We start from the raw sequence: 17,356 nt of genomic DNA, 5'->3' as shown, positions 1-17,356 counted from the left end.
GCTGAGTCTACAAGTCATTCACACTCCAAGTGACTAATGACTGTAATGCATTGACCAAAGCCCCTCTATGTGTACATATGCATTATTATTTTAGCTACTATTTTTGGATGATGAGACAGCTAAAGCAGTTTACGGACCCTGCCTAAAAATACCATTAGGGCAAAACAACTACAATCACGTGTGGTAGAGAAATAAATCCGATGCACATTGGAAAAACATTCACTTTGTGAGAGTAGACTATATATCTCTGCATCTTTTTATAAAATAAATACTGTAGGTTGGCATGCTTGCTTCAGTCGGTGTGCAGGTCTAAGTTCAGCATAAAAGATTCTGCTGAATATCAGCTTTGCACTTACCTCACTTTCGAACAAATGATCGTTTGGCGTCAAAATATCTAATGAATTTTCTTCTTTTACTATCACAGGAGGCTGAAAAGCAATAATAACATATAAAACCACTTATGTTAAGGACGTTTTAGTAATAATAAACCATTGTAGGTTAGAGCCATGGCCCTTACTCCAAAGAAGAACCTCAATAACTAAAACTCTTTGGAACACATGCATCAATGTAGGCAATTGCGAATCCATAATTGCGATTATTAAGGAATCTCCATTATGGAATCGCAATTGCCTATTCATGTAGGTTTCGCTAAAATATTAGTGATTCCTACATATTCCTTAATTGTGAATTGCAAATTGTGATTTGCAATTAAAGAATAGCCTAGAGGCCCATAGGAATGAATGGGAATTGCATGCGCAATTTGCGAGTACCAAATAGGTACACGCAAATTGTGCATGCAATTTCAAGGGTGCAAGGAGGCCAAAAGGCCACCCTGATGCACCCCTGAAAATTGACATGTGATCACATGTTGTGCACACACATGCCCTAAGGGCATATGTGTGTGCAACATGGCACTTTGAAAAATGCACTTTTGTGCATTTTTCAAAGTTTTCGCAAATTACCATCAACCTACAATTGATAGTAATTTGCGATTCTAAATCGCAATTTTGAAGAGCATCATGCATTGCATTTAGGGAATCACAAATTGCGATTCCCTAAATGCATTCGCAATTTAGGTAATCGCAAAATTTGTGATTCCCTAAATTGCAAAATTGCATTTGGGTTGATGCATCCAAAGGCAAAAATACCGGTCCCAAAGGGGCAGATTCGTAGCGACCAGTATTTTTTAATGATGCATGTGCCCCTAAGTCATTTAATAATTTGTTGTTATTTTTTGCTATGTAAGAACACTTGATAAAAACATTGCACTATGGCTTTTGGAACAACATATCTTATTTGTGTCAAAAACTCAGAGAACAAGTAGCTGCTATACCCCCTATGAAAAGTTAAAGTGTTCAAAAAAATGCATTCAAAATTTGACGATATGACACATTTTCTGATGTGTAGAGGCTTACTGTTCAAGAGGACGAAAGAACAACACTGACCTCTGCTTTATAAACCCAGGAATACACAAGAGCTACTCTAAAGGTAATACAAATAATTGTAAAGGGAGTTTGTAATCCCCCATTACCCCTAGTTTCCCTTTTCCCCTTCCTGTTGCTGCACTACTCTGAAAAAAGTACCCACTGTGCATTTCACCTCTCCAACATCCCTCCCTCTTCTTTTCTCCTCTACCCCTTCTTGTGACCTGTAGGAAACTGGGTTATTGGTTGAGGTGGGTGAAATCCTACTCAAGCAGCAGCCACACTTCTTGTCAGCGTGAAACAGAAGCAAATTCCAAATTAACCAGTGATTAACTCTACTCTGATACCTTGGCACACACACAGTCAGGCTTAACTTAGAAGCAATGTGTAAAGTGCACATTCAGTAATAAAGTGAAAACACAACACAAGAAAAAAAAACACGAATTTAGAAAATAGAGTAAAATGTAATAAATTACTTGACACAAAATGGAAAACATCCTTAGGACACAATAATTTGGGAACCAGACCTACAAAACCGCCTCTTGGCAAACCTAGTGCTAATAAGGAAGCCAAGCAGACCCGTGATTTTATTAAAACTCCATGGGATAATTGTAAACAACCACAGAAAGGTAAACCTCTTGAAGGTTCTCCACCCTCGGAGTCCTTTGAGAGACGTTACAATTTTTGTGATTGCACTAAACTCAAGATACCAGACAGGTATCAGGTTCCTGGTACACGTTCTGCTAGTTCCTTTCAGGAATCGTCTGACAAGCAGTGTGATGGAGGAAGGCGATCTGAACACAGATAAGAAGATTACGTGGAACCAAAGAGGGAGACATAACTTTTGTCTGACGTGAAGATAAAGAAGGAGGAAAGACCTCAGAAGAATAAAGTAGCAACCATAACTTCTAAATATGCCACAATCACTGAGAACCCTCCTTTTGAACAGGAGTTGGCCAATGAGTCTCCCCGACAGCGCAGCAGAAGTAACAATAGTGCACCAGAATTTCCAGGAGTTTCTGGCAGCAAGAACAACTGATGCTTTTATTACAGTTGAGACCCCAGACAGGAATGTAGACCCTCCACATAGGTTATATGATCAAGGCATTCCAATTGAGCATGATAATCAGTGTCCAATAAAAGCAATATTCTGGGAAAATGTAACTTTGTCTTATGACATCCATCGGGCAGAGGTCAATTGGCCCCGCAGTTTGTACAAACATCCCTACAAGGTGAGGATATAATACTTTTTTCTGCACTTGTCCATGATCAAGTTAAGAAAATGAATGCCACAGAATGGTCTTTTGCGCAAGCCTTTGCATTATATCACAATCATGTCGGCTGGGATATCATATCATACCTATATGGTCCAGCCCGATCCAGCAAAATACTTTCTCAATTGCAGCATCAGGGAGTGATTAAACCTGTCTCTCTCAAAGGAATAATCCCCGTTTTCTTATGTTGAAACTGGATCATTCATGTCGTATAGTCTAAGACTAACAACATTTAAAGTCATGCACACACGTTTGCATTACAGAATACACACCGTACAGCACTCTTAAACAATATAGTCTGTAAAAAATAAAAAACAACATTAGACATTTCCAATATTTAGTTCAGCCACAATCTAGCGCTTGAAAGTAGAAATTGGACTGCCCTTGGCTTTCAAAGAACATATACAAGACTCCCAATGGGCTATTAAAGTAGCCCAGGATTATTTGCTGTGTGCATTATGTCAATTTTAAACAATATTGACCATGAAGCATTATCGTCTGTACATGATTAACGGACAATGAATTAAACCCACTTTTAGCTAGAGTAAATCGCATAATATTGGGATTTGCTGAACTTGGCTATAAATTTAACCTAAAGAAATCTAATATGGCTTTTCTAAGTGTCCTTTTCCTCAGCTATGAACTTACACACGAGGGCAAGAGTTTTGTGCCTAATTTTTCGAAGAAGTGTACACAATTGCAACCTCAAAATTCATTAAAGAAATTACTGTCCTCATTAGGATTTCTTAATTTGGCAGAACTTACATTCCTGATTACGCACAATGCTATAGTAGCTATTTCTGAGGAGAACTGATTAAGCGTCATCATATGACTAAAATGATCAAGTTACTACCGAAATGTCTTTGCCTTCTGTTGATCTGGGGAGGATTAAACTGTTACTTACCGAAGTGCTCAAGGCCAGTATGGGCAGCCACTCCAATAGGAACCATGGTCTGAGTGAGGTCCTCATGGACCTGTATAAGAAAATTCCAGAGCTCCGACACATACCTTTCGGCTATTATACAGAGTTTTTAAAAATGGGATCAAGTGCATCCTCATTGTTTAGGTCTATTTTCTAGCTGGATTAGACTGTGAAATTGTCGGAGAAGATTTCTTTTGGTAGGCTTCAAGACTGGGCTAGAGAGGATAAAATCACCTCAGCTGGATTACAGTGAGGTCCTCTGTATTTTTCATAAGTGGCTTAACCTTTTCTTGCTGGCTAGTAACCATGTCACCTTGAAACAAGTGTGTCTGTAGTGAGGATACGGTTCTGCTTGTACACATTGCTATGTTAGCATAAGTGAGTTTGTTGCTCAAATTCCGTTTTGCAGCTTTTGCACACAACACTACATGCCTCTTGCTTTCCTTCACATGAGAACGGTCTGTTTTTCACATCTCTAGACTTACACCGTGACCGCAAGTCTGTACAATGTGTTCAAGGTTAAAATAACAATGTATGCTGCTGATTCAGGTTGATTGGCCTATGCTCTAGACATAACACGCACACAGCTGCACATTACTGAAACTCAGGTGCTTTTCATATTGCATTGCATGCATGAGATAGGCACCTTTGGAGAAAACCTTTCCATCGACAAAGAGCTGTGCTAATCTTGGATTTGATTCACTTCACCTGACTTTGGAGGTATGGGGTTTCCCGTTTTAACCTAGAGATCTTCCATTATTATAAAAGCTAGCTCCTAGCAAGGGGAGGGTGGTACACAAGGCGCTATGGACCTGGATCCACTATCATTACAATATGATTTCTCCCTTTGTATTTTATGGAATTGTAACAATGCTGATTGTATTGATTTTATGCATCTTTTTACTTAAGTTGGCAAGGATAATGCATCTTAGAGCCCGTATACCGTGTCTCTGATTACTCACGTTGTGGACTTATATGAGAATAAAAACAAAAGAGTGTTCTTGATCGCCACTGTTACTGAGAGGTTCCTAAGTCACTTTTACTGTGTTGTCTAATCATTGGTAGCTTCGCTGTAGCACGGAGAACAAATGAGAAACTGATGCTAGTCGGATTGGGGTTCTGGGTACTGAGGTGGATTTTTGGTACACCACAATATACTGTGGTCCTGATTTCCTGCACATAGTTCTGTGCAAGAGCAGAATCCCCGCAACATGGTGCACCTAATGTTTGGTCTTATATTTGAGACGCTTTAGTAGTACTTATATTTGTCCACAAAACCCTCACTCCTGTTTCAGGTTAACAGAATTAACTGATTAACCTACCTATAGAAATGTGTTACAGGTTTATTCAAGCTTGAGATTTAAAAAAGGTTCACGTTTTGAATTGCTACCCTTTTTGTGCTACAATTTATATAAATTGTTTTTCTTCTCTGTGTCCTTATGAGTGATATTGAATTAGCTCTGCATAGTCACGCAGCACTCCGGCGTCATCTGACTCAGTTTAGAGTGCCTGACGATGGTATGTCAGTAATCTTTGTGGTGAGTGCCGATGCAGCATTCCCCTTTGAGCTTTTCTACTCTTTGGTTACATTTCCTGCAATAAATGCGGATGATGATACATTCCATACATACACTCCCACTGCGATACCTGCAAATTATACTCCATATAGGGCACAGGAGATTCTGATTTCGGTATGGCAGCATCGCATATGGTTTAATGGCGCCCTCCCCTACACCCTGACTCCGGTTCGGTTAGGCCCTTTGTCTATCCCTGGGGACACTTGGCCAGTCTTGGCCGGGTTCACACCACATCCATGTTATCTGAATGTCCCGGTTGACGAATTGCGTCAACTTTATACCTCCTTGGTTGTGGTACATTATTTAGAATTTTATTATTTAGAATTTTGTAGAGCGCGCAGCTACCTCCGACGGAGGTGTCCCGGCGCTGAAGACATGATCTCAGAAGGGTCGAGAAAGGAGTAAGGTACTATCGTTAGATCTGGGAGAATAACCAGGTCTTTAGTTTTTTCCGGAATTGGGGTTCGGACGTCAGGAATCTTAACTCTGTGGGCAGCTGATTCCACAGTTTGGAAGTGGCTACTGCCAGGGCCCTTCCTCCTGTACGTGAAAGGCGAAAGCGGGGGCAGATCATGAGGCGTAGATGATTGGATCTCAGGTTTCTTGGTGCTTGTGAAAACCTCATTCTGCGACGTAGGTAGGTTGGGCCTCGGTCATTGAGCGCTCTGAAGGCCAGTGTTAAGGCCTTGAATTGAATGCGAAGTTTTATTGGGAGCCAGTGCAGTTTGATCAGGTGGGGTGAGATGGTATGACGGTAGGGGATATTGCAAACCAGCCTAGCCGCAGCATTCTGAACTTTTTGAAGTTGGTTAATGAGGTAAGTAGGGGCGCCTACGTATAAGCTGTTGGCATAGTCCAGATGAGCCGTGATCAGGGCATGAACTACCGTTTTTCGGGACTCAAGTGGTAGGTAGGGGATGATTTTTTTTATCATTCGAAGTTTCCCGAAACAGGCTGAGTTGACTTTGTTGATTTGAGTCTTACAAGAGAGGGTGGTATTGAATTGAAAGCCAAGGTTTCGGGCGGTTTGAACTGGTTCCGGGGGGGGGGGGGTTGAGTTCAGACGGCCACCAGAGATTAGAGGGTATAGGCGATATTTGATTAAAGAACAGGACCTCTGTTTTGTCTGTATTGAGCTTTAGGTTGTTGTCAGACATCCAGGCGGCGATGTTGAGCATACAGAGGCGAAAGTTGTAAAAGGATTTTTCAGTGTGGTCTTTGAAGGAGAACACCAGTTGGGTGTCGTCAGCGTAGAAAGTTACTTTGACGCCACAGGATTCAACCACTTTAGCCAGAGGTTTGAGGTACACATTAAAAAGGAGCGGGCTGAGGGCAGAGCCCTGTGGGACACCCCAGATCAGATGTTTCTTGGAGGAAAGAAAAGGTCCCAACATCACTTGCTGTATTCTGTTTGTAAGAAAAGATTTTACCCATGCGAGGGGGGGCCCGCTGACACCAACTTCTTGCAGGCGAGTCAGAAGTTTGTCGTGGGAGATGGTATCGAACGCAGCGGATAGGTCGAGGAGGACCAGCATGGCCTCCTCTCCCCTGTCAGTGCATTCGCGGATCGATTCGGAAACCTCGAGTAGCGCCGACTCAGTACTATAGTCTGGTCTAAAGCCTGATTGGGTGTCGTGGAATAAGGAGTTGTATTCCAGGTAGTGGGACAGTTGTTTTTGGACGGCTTTTTCCAGAACTTTTGCGGGCTTGGGTAGAAGTGAGATCGGTCGGTAGTTATTTAAACAGGAGGGATCAACGGCAGTTTTTTTTTTAAGTGGAATTACATCCAGGAACAACACTGTGTACTCAGCAATGTGTGATTTTGCAAAGTTAAATTTGTAACATAGGGCTTTAGTACAATACGTTACACGCAACCTCCAGGTAGGGGCACCTGGGGTTGCGGCACAACCAGTTGGACAAGCCGGGATGTCTATTAGTCCTGTCATGGTTAATTTGGTAATGGGCAAGCGCCCCCAAACTAAGGATGATATGCCTTATTGGTTTGCTGAGAAATTTGACCAACTGGAAGCAGTATTTCCTAATACGAAAACTGTGGAAAAACACAGGATCCTAGCAATTAGTTTGCAGAATGACTTATTGCCAGAGGTAACAGATAGTGAGAGTTGGGGTAAAGTATTTGCAGCAGTATATGCGAAGTGCTTCGGCACACCGTCTATGACTGTACTGCCCTCCGTGATCAAGAGTGTTCAAGATGAGCGCGGTCCGGAGGAGGCTGTCGAGTTGTTGTGGTTCTATCTAGGACCCTAATTCGATATTCCCGATTTATGCCCTTATATGGTTATAATAAATAATATCCTTATAAAGGCATAAGAATCATATCCATATTTAGTAATAGCCCATGCAGTCCAAATACTGCAAGGCTATTCCCCTAGACTCCTAGAAAGTACAACGCGTTCTTTAAACAAACCAAGCCTCCAGCAGCCCGGGAAATCCCCCTGCTTTTGTTTTGATTTGAACAAGAACTCCTGGAGTCCAGAAACAACTGTTAGTTCTTAGTGACGTCTTATGTCCAACCTTACGTCAAACCCGGCACCTTTCAGGTATAAATATACCAACGTTGCCTTAAGCAAACACACAGTGGTTTGGAGCAGAGCGGCTATCTTCTTGCCCGAGAGCCCAGCTGATGAGAGAACCCACGGAAGCCGCCCCTCCCTTTTGACACACTGAAAAAGACGCGGTCTTTTTCTCCAGCCGAGAAAATCCAGCTCTGGTGTTTCCAGTCACCCTTGCAGGTTTCTGGGATATCGAGTCCTGAGAGAGAGATACCAGACCTCCTACATTCTATTACCAAGGTACGGAGCTGACTAAACCCTTAGGAGAATTCTTGATTCAGATTCTTGGCAAAAACCAACTTAACTTAAACTGCTACTTACTTACTCCTTCCCACGTATTAGGCTTAGGTCAGGTACACCGGGGTAGGCGTATTTAGAAGCACCAGTTGAGTATGTTAGTCAATGTTTTTATGTATGTATATATTTTATCCATTTTAAAGTATCATACGGCTAAGAAACCATATCAATGCTTTTACAGTATTATTTCATAATACTACTTTTACTGTACGCACTTTACTTTATGATAAGTATTGCAATTGTGGCAATTCATTTCTCTTGCATGAGAAAGAAGACTGCTCAATCAATACCACCTTTTATTGAAAACGCCAGTCTCTCTATTTCTCTGCACTCTGGTGAAACTAAGTATGCACGATTGACTGAGTAATATAGCTGTCTATTGTTTTCACACGACTCTAGAGATACACTCTTATTCTGAGGGAGCAAAGTTGTCATGTTTATGCGGTTGTCAGAAGCTAATCCCATCTTGTCTAAATCCGGAGAGTTAACTCTTTCCTGAACATTCGAGAAAGTTTCTAGTGACCTAGCTGGCGAAACTAATTAAGTCTAATATAGTCAGTAGAGACCTAGTCGACCTCAGTCCTACGTCTACACTACTGTTTATATTATTCCAATGCGCAGAGCCTATTGGGAATATAGGAACTACACTACAGAGTTGGGAATGAGGCTTGTCGGAGTGTTTGATGTAGTTGCTGATCTCATCCTTGCGAATGTAAAGGGAGATGCAGTTAACTTTCATGTGTTTAATGCTTTGCGCCTTGTCGCCGAAAAACCCCGAGCGTTACCGAAAATTATCACGGAGGCTTATAAGACCATTGGCCGCAATAGTTTGGGTGTTAAGCCTTTTGCTAAATCAGCAGCTCAACTGCAAACTCAGACGGCAAAGTCTACTAAGGATGACCGTCCAAATTTTCCAAAACAAAATTGGAGGAATATAAAACAGGGGAAGCAGTAACAGAAACAAGGGTCGCGTCCTGCGTCACCAATACCGGTGTCTACTGAGCGCACATATGATTTGGGCAACCGCTCGAGAATTAGGTCTCCTGATAGATTTCAGGTTCCTGATCAATGTTCTCCTCGTTATTCACAGGAAACATCTGGCACACAAGCCGGTGGAACAGAATGCGTCAGAGGTTGAGGTGCCCCGCAAGGACATGAGCAGCCCCGCCCGGCTGACGGTAAAGGAAAGCAGGACGACTTTTCATGTCAACGCCCTCAGTTTCAGAAAAAGAAAGTTGCTGCATTAACCGCAATTTATGCCACAGATAGTCAGAACACAGCTTCAGAACCTGACATGGGCTTTAACGCTGCTCGGCAGCGGAGGTTACAATAGTGCTGCAAGCACTGCGTCCGTATCTGAAGGCGACAGCAACTGACACTTTTATCACAGTGGAAACCGCTGACACTACAGTGGCTCCCCCTGACAGACTATATGATATAGTTCTTTTAATAGAAAGTGACATACAACGTTTCACTGTAACCAAACCTGATGGGTCGTACCACCTAGTTTTGGATTATCGGTATTTAAACTCTCATTGTCGTACATGTGCGGTACAGAACACTCACAGTTCTGCACTCATGGATATTCTTGTGCGTAAAGGTTTAAAACCACATCAGACATTTCCAATGGCATTTTTAGTCATAACCTGTCCTCTCTTAGTAGTCAATGGACAGCGTTCAATTGTGGCGGCAAACAAAAACAATTTAATAGATTAGCCATAGGCTATAAAAACAGGGCAGGCGTCTTTGCAGCACGTGTCGTCCCTTTGTTAGACGGCATTGACCCTGATACGTACTTGTACGTTGATGATATTTATCTCACGGACGACGAATTATGCCGCATCTCTGTCGCGTTGACCGCATCATAGTTATGTTTGCTGACTTTGGTTACAAATTTAACTTTGCAAAATCACACATTGCTGAGTACACAGTGTTGTTCCTGGGCTATGAGCTCAACAATGAAGGTCGAGGTCTTGCAACTCACTTCCTGGAGAAATGCGCACGTTTGCGGTCTCCTACAACTACAAACCTTGCTGGGATTTTTGAATTTTGGGTGTACTTACATTCCCGATTATGTCCACCGTATCAAGCCGCTATATGCCTTGATACAACCAACTTTTATCAAGTCAAGCTGGCTGCCTCAACATTCAGCTATTCTGCAATCTTTGCAGTCTGATCTTCTTGAATCTAAGCACTTATTGACTCGTGACAACCACACTAACCTGGTGATAAGAATTATACCAGGTGCCGTGGGTTTCACATATTAGACGTTTAATGAAGGAGACACAGTACCTATTGCTTACAAGTCACACTTGTACACTTCGGCTGAAATGCAATTTTCTACTGTCGAAAAGGTTTTGACAGTACAGATGGCGATTCTAAAGAAGAGCGCTGTCACAGGGAAAACGCATGTTAGTTGTTACACCTTATCCTGCCCTTGAGGCGGTGACGAATGCCAGTGTACCGAATTCTAAAGCCTTACATCCTCGTTGGATACAATGGGCCACTTTGCTGACATCCCCAGATGCCACATTTATTTTTGATCCCTCATTGCAAACACAGAAGTTTTTACAGTATGAATTTGTTCATCCTGCTCCTCTGTCCATGTGCCCGCTTGAGGATTACCATTGTATCATTTACACTGACGGTTCGGCGCAACCGGCAATAGGATCTAAGCATTCTTATTCTGCGGCCTGCGCAATCGTGGCTGGTACCACTGTGAATGGCGAATTTAAGTCTGATTTTGTGCACATGCATACATTAGGAGACTGTACCGACCAGTTGGCAAAGCTACGTGCTCTAGTGCTTGCGCTTGAGTTTGCTGATCCTCGTTTTACTACTTTGATTTTGACTCTTACTGCAGCGTCCAGTCATTCAACAACAATTTATTCTTTTGGACTCAGAATGACTATTGTGATTCCAAAGTTAGCACAATTAAGCACAAAATGCTATGGGTTCAAGTCGCAGAACTTAAAGAGCATCTGCCTCTCGTAAGTGTAATTCATACTCTTGGTCACCAGCGCATAGGAGTACACGCTGTTGGCAACAGTCTAGCTGATGAGGCAGCGAAGACAGCAGCAGCAACATATTTAGTAGCAGCAGTTACAAGGTACAAAAGCAAGATTGATGATGACATCTTGGCAGCTGTTACTGCTACAGAGAAGGGTGATAATTACACTAGGGGTTTCCCTTCTAAATACTCTTATCATTTAAGTCCTGATAAAGTTCCCTAAGTGAAAATTAACAACGTTGGTGACCGGTTCATTCCCAACGCGGACCGCAGGCTATCCTTGATAACAGCCGCTCATGAAGGCATGGCATCAGCTCATGCAGGCATTTCAGCGACTGTCTCTATCTTACAGCAGCGTTACTGGTGGCGTGGAATGTATAAACAAACTCGTGAATATGTCCTTTCTTGTGATGTATGTCAGCAGATTAAACCTCCGACTGCTGCACGGCCGCCACAAATTCAGCTGTACATTTCTAATAGACCACTTGGTTGTGTTTATTTAGATCACTGCGGTCCTTTTTCTTCTGATACTGCATATAAGTATATCTTAGTTGCAGTGGATTCATGCACATGTTTTCTATGGGTTTGGCCACAAAGGAGTGCTGATGCTCGAACTGTCATCAGGGATTTGCGTGTCTTTGTGGGAATTTTTGCTTGTGGCACCTTCCATTCTGACCAGGGTCCAGCGTTCGCCTCTAAGGCATACAAGGAAGCCATGGGGTCTTTGGGGGTGTGGGTCAAGTTTTCATCTCCATACCAGCCTGAGGGCAATTCTGTTGTGGAGCGATTGAACCGTGACGTAAAGCAATCTTTGACAGCTAGAGTTGTAGGTACTGGCAGGAACTAGTTTGCTCATTTGTATAGCATACAACGTGCACTAAATAATCTCCCTAGAAGATCTCTGGGTTGGCAGACCCCACACAAACTGCTCTTTGGCATAAAAATGTTTGTCCCAGACCTTGATGGTCTAGACATGGCGGCGCCAGCCGAACCCTTTGGCGTAGATAATCATTCTGCTGTGTTACAGAACCTACAAGAGACTTGAGACAGTTTTGCAAAGGAACACTTGCCCTCCACATCTGGAGCTGAAGCTGCTCAACAGATTCCAGTAGTTGGCTGGCTACCCCGAGTCGGTGACCTGGTGCGTGAGAAGGTGGAGAACAAGGAGGAGTTTGACCCCTCTTATCGTGCACCAGTTGCAGTGCTTGGCATGCAGGGCACAAGAACAGTAATTTTACCACCAATTCCTGGTCACAACGATAACAGGTACATCTCCATTGACAATGTCAAACTACAACGAGTGGCCGATTCTTCTTAGTATGACTCCTGTGGTCTCTTGTCCAGCGATGCTGAGAAATTCTGTTTTGGCTTCAGCTAACACCAACAGGCCTGACATTGCCATAGAGATGTCCACAGTTACTAATCCGTTATTAAATCCGCCGGCTGGCGATCCACGTTAAGATACTGAGTACACCTATCCCACAGATGTGTCATTCCCTGGTGTGCAGACAAGTCCAGTTGACCAGTCACGTTTTTCATTTGACTCTGACTCCATAACATCGAGTGTACCATCGAGGCTTTCTATTTTTGTTACTTGGTTTAAAATAAATTTTTTAGCAATACCTTTGACTTACATCTGGTTGGTTCTCATCTCCATTTTTTTGTTCATGTCGATTGGATTGGTGGTGGTATTTTTTAGTCTAGTAAATGGACACTATATAACGATCAACAATTAGGTTAATTGATGGAACTTTGGCCCCACACTCCTCATCACACATCATGAAAAGAGACCAGACTTTAGTCAACATACCTGACTGGCCTGTGTTATATGGGATTGTATGGGATGCTGTAAAATTTCAAATTCATGGACCCACAGAGTAGGTTAATGTTCCGAATGCACTTTGTGTTTCAATGGGGGATGTTGTAAAAGGAAACATACGCTCTGATGACTGTGATGTCCAGATCATTGAAGCTCTTTTTTCAGATTTGAAATATTATGCTGCTTTTAATACTGAGAATTTATATTTAGACTCTGCAAACTATGCCGACTTGTTTTGCTACCAACACTATGGCCATCATTTTCTGCACAAGGCTAATATATTGAAAATTTGGTTAATTACACCCAATGGGAACATTGTCCTAATCCCATAGAAGGCAGCTCCATTACCCTTTTGAAAGAATTCACATATTTCACTGACTTTGATCGGTCTAATCCGAGCTCCTTTTATTTTAAATTAAATTTTAAATCGAATTCTAAAGTGAGGCTTACTCACACAAAATTACTGTATTCCAAATCCTATATGGATCAGTTAGCTGTGGCTGGCTATGAGCTATGGAAAGATACAATAGATCTTAAATCTGTTTGGGGTTCTAAACCTTGGCAGGTGCAGGGCACTGAAGCTTTGCACCGTGCATGTCTTATTCTGAGCCACAAGTTGTTTTTGAATAGTACGATTTCCAAACAACATGTCTTGGTTTGGCCAGTTTAAAACACATGAATACCCCTAAAATTCCTAATCTGTATGCTTACCCTAATTGGGACAATCGTACTGATATGTCCCTTGATGAATTGCAATTATTAATTTCGAACACCTCATTTAACATTTTGTCCCTGGATCCTGAGGGCTGGCTGTTATGGCAAGCAAGTTCTGATTTTTGTCAACAACTCTTTCTGGGTCTAGCCACTGGATTCACACAGGACAGAATTGATCCCTGTTTCGAAAATTCCCATTCAGTTACTACCTATTCAGTGGGGAAATTATGTCAAAATTGGCTGAAACATTCCACCCTGGCGTCTGTTAAACATCATTTATCTTTTTAAACGACGATGTTGACTTGGCTAATTTTGCTAAAGGTCCTGTGGGTGGCAGATCCAAGAGATATATATATGCTACATACAATGAATTTGGAAACTGTTGCACTTTGAGGCTGCTTCCCGTTTAAGAGCAATTGACCAGGCAAATTTGGAAAAGGTGCTTGCTGTCATTGATAATAGCATCAACACCCTCTCCTCCAGGATTTACACCTTATATAACATTGTTTCATCTGTTATGGATATTGTGCAAGATGAAGTGTTCGTTTTGTACCATGGTTAAAATCAATTGCGTTCCATAATGCAGTTGGCTTGGACTTTAAAAAACTTTAAAATCTGGGAAAGTTTATTGGGACTACATGAATACTTCGTCATTGTTTTTACCTTTTAATTTAAAAGAAAAACAACAGTTCATGTCCATGAAGGATGCAACATATTCTCTATTGCATATTGAAAAATTAGAACCGTTACCATTTTCTGTAGCCAAAACAAATTCAGCTGTGTGGCTCATCCATGGTTTAATAACGTTGCCTTTTCCTCTGTTTAAATTTAGTTTATGTATGAAACACTATTCCCTGGGTAGATATGAACCACTTGGTACCGCTTTTCTCCATGAGGTTTGGTCTCTGCCCTTCTCATACAGATGTCTGAGAGAAGGCAAAGAGGTTTACTTGAAGGGGGAAGAGTGCACTTCCACACCTGATCACTCACTCGTGTGCAAGAATATACAATTGCACAGTGCCTGTACCAGGCAGGCTCCAAATTTATCTTGCATTTTGAAAGGGAATCCAGGGCCAGCTATCACACCAAAATTCACACTGTTAGCTAACGGTAGATATTTACTTTTAAATAATGAAGCTTGCTGCGGAATGTTGGCTGGAATTCTGTACATTGTCACTGTCTCACAGCGCGTAGTTTGCTGTAAAAATTTGCTTTTCCCACCCCTGCATGGGAGGCTTGATATCTACATTTGGCCTTCCATTCCGACCCTGAAAGCAGAGTTCAACAAGTTAAACAGAATAAGGGCTCTATTGTCCCAGAAAGAAGTCCTTCTTACTTCTTCTCGTGAAACATTTGTCCTTCACGTTGCTAACACGCGTACTGAGGTACACACGCTTTTAAAAACGGATCTCCCGCATACATTTTGCTGCTTTGATCCACACTATCTTTAATGCCTCTACCACTACAGCCTTGGCAAATTTTTTAAAAATTGTTAGCTCCGGCCTTGTGACCTCATTCCAACTATATTTTGTGTGATACCGGCATTTTTTCATTCTATTTTTTTCAGCATCTTTGGCGGCTTCCCTCTAATTCTCACCATGGCTGCCGGTGTGCTGCTGTTGATTTGCAAGCTCCGAAATGGCTGCACTGTCTGTGTCAAGAGACAGCCGACCCCGGCTGACCCTGCTTCGTCATCGTATGCTTGAACACTATGGAGTACTGCCATTGGTCACATTGAGCGTGGCATACGGATTATCCTTCCGTTTTTCATATTTTACTTGCGTTCAGCCGTGTTCCATTGCCTGGATTGCAAATTCAAATGGGCATTAGAACTCTGTCTCTCAAATACGGTGTCTCCTGTTCCAGATTATGATCATCTAATGAGTCCCTTAGTGGCTCATGAGTTGGCCTGTTCTGGATTCGGGATTATGGCCTGCGCGGCGGTGCACAGAGTTTTGGCAAATTGGGACATATGTGCGGCTGCGCATGACTTCCTGGAAGGGAGTTATCTCTAAGAAAACGTGACTTGTCCTCTAATTGCGCTAAAGGCTCCTGCTATCGAACAACTTGTATGTTCATTGCCATTGCTAAATTGGATGACTTATCTCTTTCCTGAAAATAACAATGACTTCCTTTTGCAGGCTGTTGCAACATACTCTGCCTACACGCTGATGGATTAAATTGGTAGCGGTCCAGCATGCGATGCCTGCAATACTAAAGTTTTTATTTTTTCTTCTCCCCATGGTGAATTTTTTTTTCCACTTGCATTTTTTCTTTTTAAAGACATACTTTTATTTTTGTCCCTCTCATCTCCTCGTGACCCTTGACAAGACTGAACTTATTTCTGTCTCACACGTACTTGAACTCTGCGTTCTTATTATGTTTCTTTTTGTTTGTTGGCCCAATCAGGGGAGGGTGTAGTGGGGATACGGTTCTGCTTGCAAACATTGCTATGTTAGCATAAGTGAGTTTGTTGCTCAAACGCCATTTTGACGCTTTTGCACAAGACACTACATGCCTCTGTTCTTATGGAGACAAACTGCTTGCTTTCCTTCACATGAGAACAGTCTGTTATTCACATCTCTAGACTCATACCGTGACCTCAAGTCTGTACAGAGTGTTCAAGGTTAAATAACAATGTATGCTGTTGATTCAGGTTGGTCTGCCCACGCTCTAGACACAACACACACACAGCTGCACATTACTGAAACTCGGGTGCTTTTAATATTGCATTGCATGCATGAGATAGGCACCTTTGGAGAAAAACCTTTGGAGAAAACCTTTCCATCGACAAACAGCTGTACTGATCTGGGATGTGATTCACTTCACCTGATTTTGGAGTTATGGGGTTCCCCGTTTTAATCTAGAGATCTTCTATTATTATAAAAGCTAGCTCCTAGCAAGGGGAGGGTGGTACACAAGGTGCTATAGACCTGGTTCCACTATCATTATAATATGATTTCTCTCTTTGTATTTTGTGGAATTGTAACAATGCTGATTGTATTGATTGTATGTATCTTTTTACTTATGTTGGCAAAGATACTGCATCCTAGAGCACGTAGTTAAAATAAACATTTTAAACTATACCGTGTCTCTGACTACTTACGTTGTGGATTTATATGAGAATATAAATGACAGAGTGTTCTTGATTCCCACTATTCCTGAAAGGTTCCTAAGTTGCTTGTTGTGGATTGTCTAATCATTGGTAGCTTCTCTGTAGCACAGAGAACGAATGAGACACTGATGCAAGTCGGATTGGGGTTCTGGGTACTGAGGAGGGTTTGTGGTACACCACAATACACCGAGGTCTAGGTTTCCTGTGCACCGTTCTGTGCATGAGCAGAATCCCCGCAACCTGTCGACCACAACAAACAGCTTGATGGAGGGAATGCTTGAATTAATCTTAGTAGTCACTCAGTGTGGAATCAATTCCATCAGTTTTCGCCAACTACGCTACTTCAGGCAGATAACTGTCATATGAAAACCAGCTTTGGCCTGCTCCAACAGGAACAGTCTAGACTGAAATGCCATACCTGATTCCCTCCACCCCATACCAGTTTCAGCCTACATATGTTTTGTTAGTGAAGTTCATTTTGGTTCCTATGGCACAGACCCATGTCTGTGTATAGCTGTCACACATAGGGTGTCTACTATAACACTCTAGATATAACCCGGACATATGCAAATCAGCCTTGAACCCGCTCCAAAAGGAAAAGTCTAGTTAGTGCATACTGCGAGATCAGGAT

General features: G+C 42.2%; 1 protein-coding gene across 2 annotated transcripts in view; it reads right to left on the bottom strand.

Moving 5' to 3' along the window:
* Positions 1 to 17,356, bottom strand: part of ADGB (androglobin) — a 1,448,570-nt gene that overhangs the window by 1,275,801 nt on the left and 155,413 nt on the right. For both annotated transcript variants that reach the window (XM_078649209.1, XM_078649210.1), the window contains exon 4: positions 357 to 428. In XM_078649209.1, coding sequence (XP_078505335.1) covers positions 357 to 428 — 72 coding nt within the window. The remainder of the gene's footprint in view (positions 1 to 356; positions 429 to 17,356) is intronic.

This window comes from Lissotriton helveticus, chromosome 6, assembly GCF_964261635.1.
Source record: "Lissotriton helveticus chromosome 6, aLisHel1.1, whole genome shotgun sequence".
NCBI lineage: Eukaryota > Metazoa > Chordata > Amphibia > Caudata > Salamandridae > Lissotriton > Lissotriton helveticus.
This window is presented reverse-complemented; position numbering and strand designations above follow the sequence as displayed.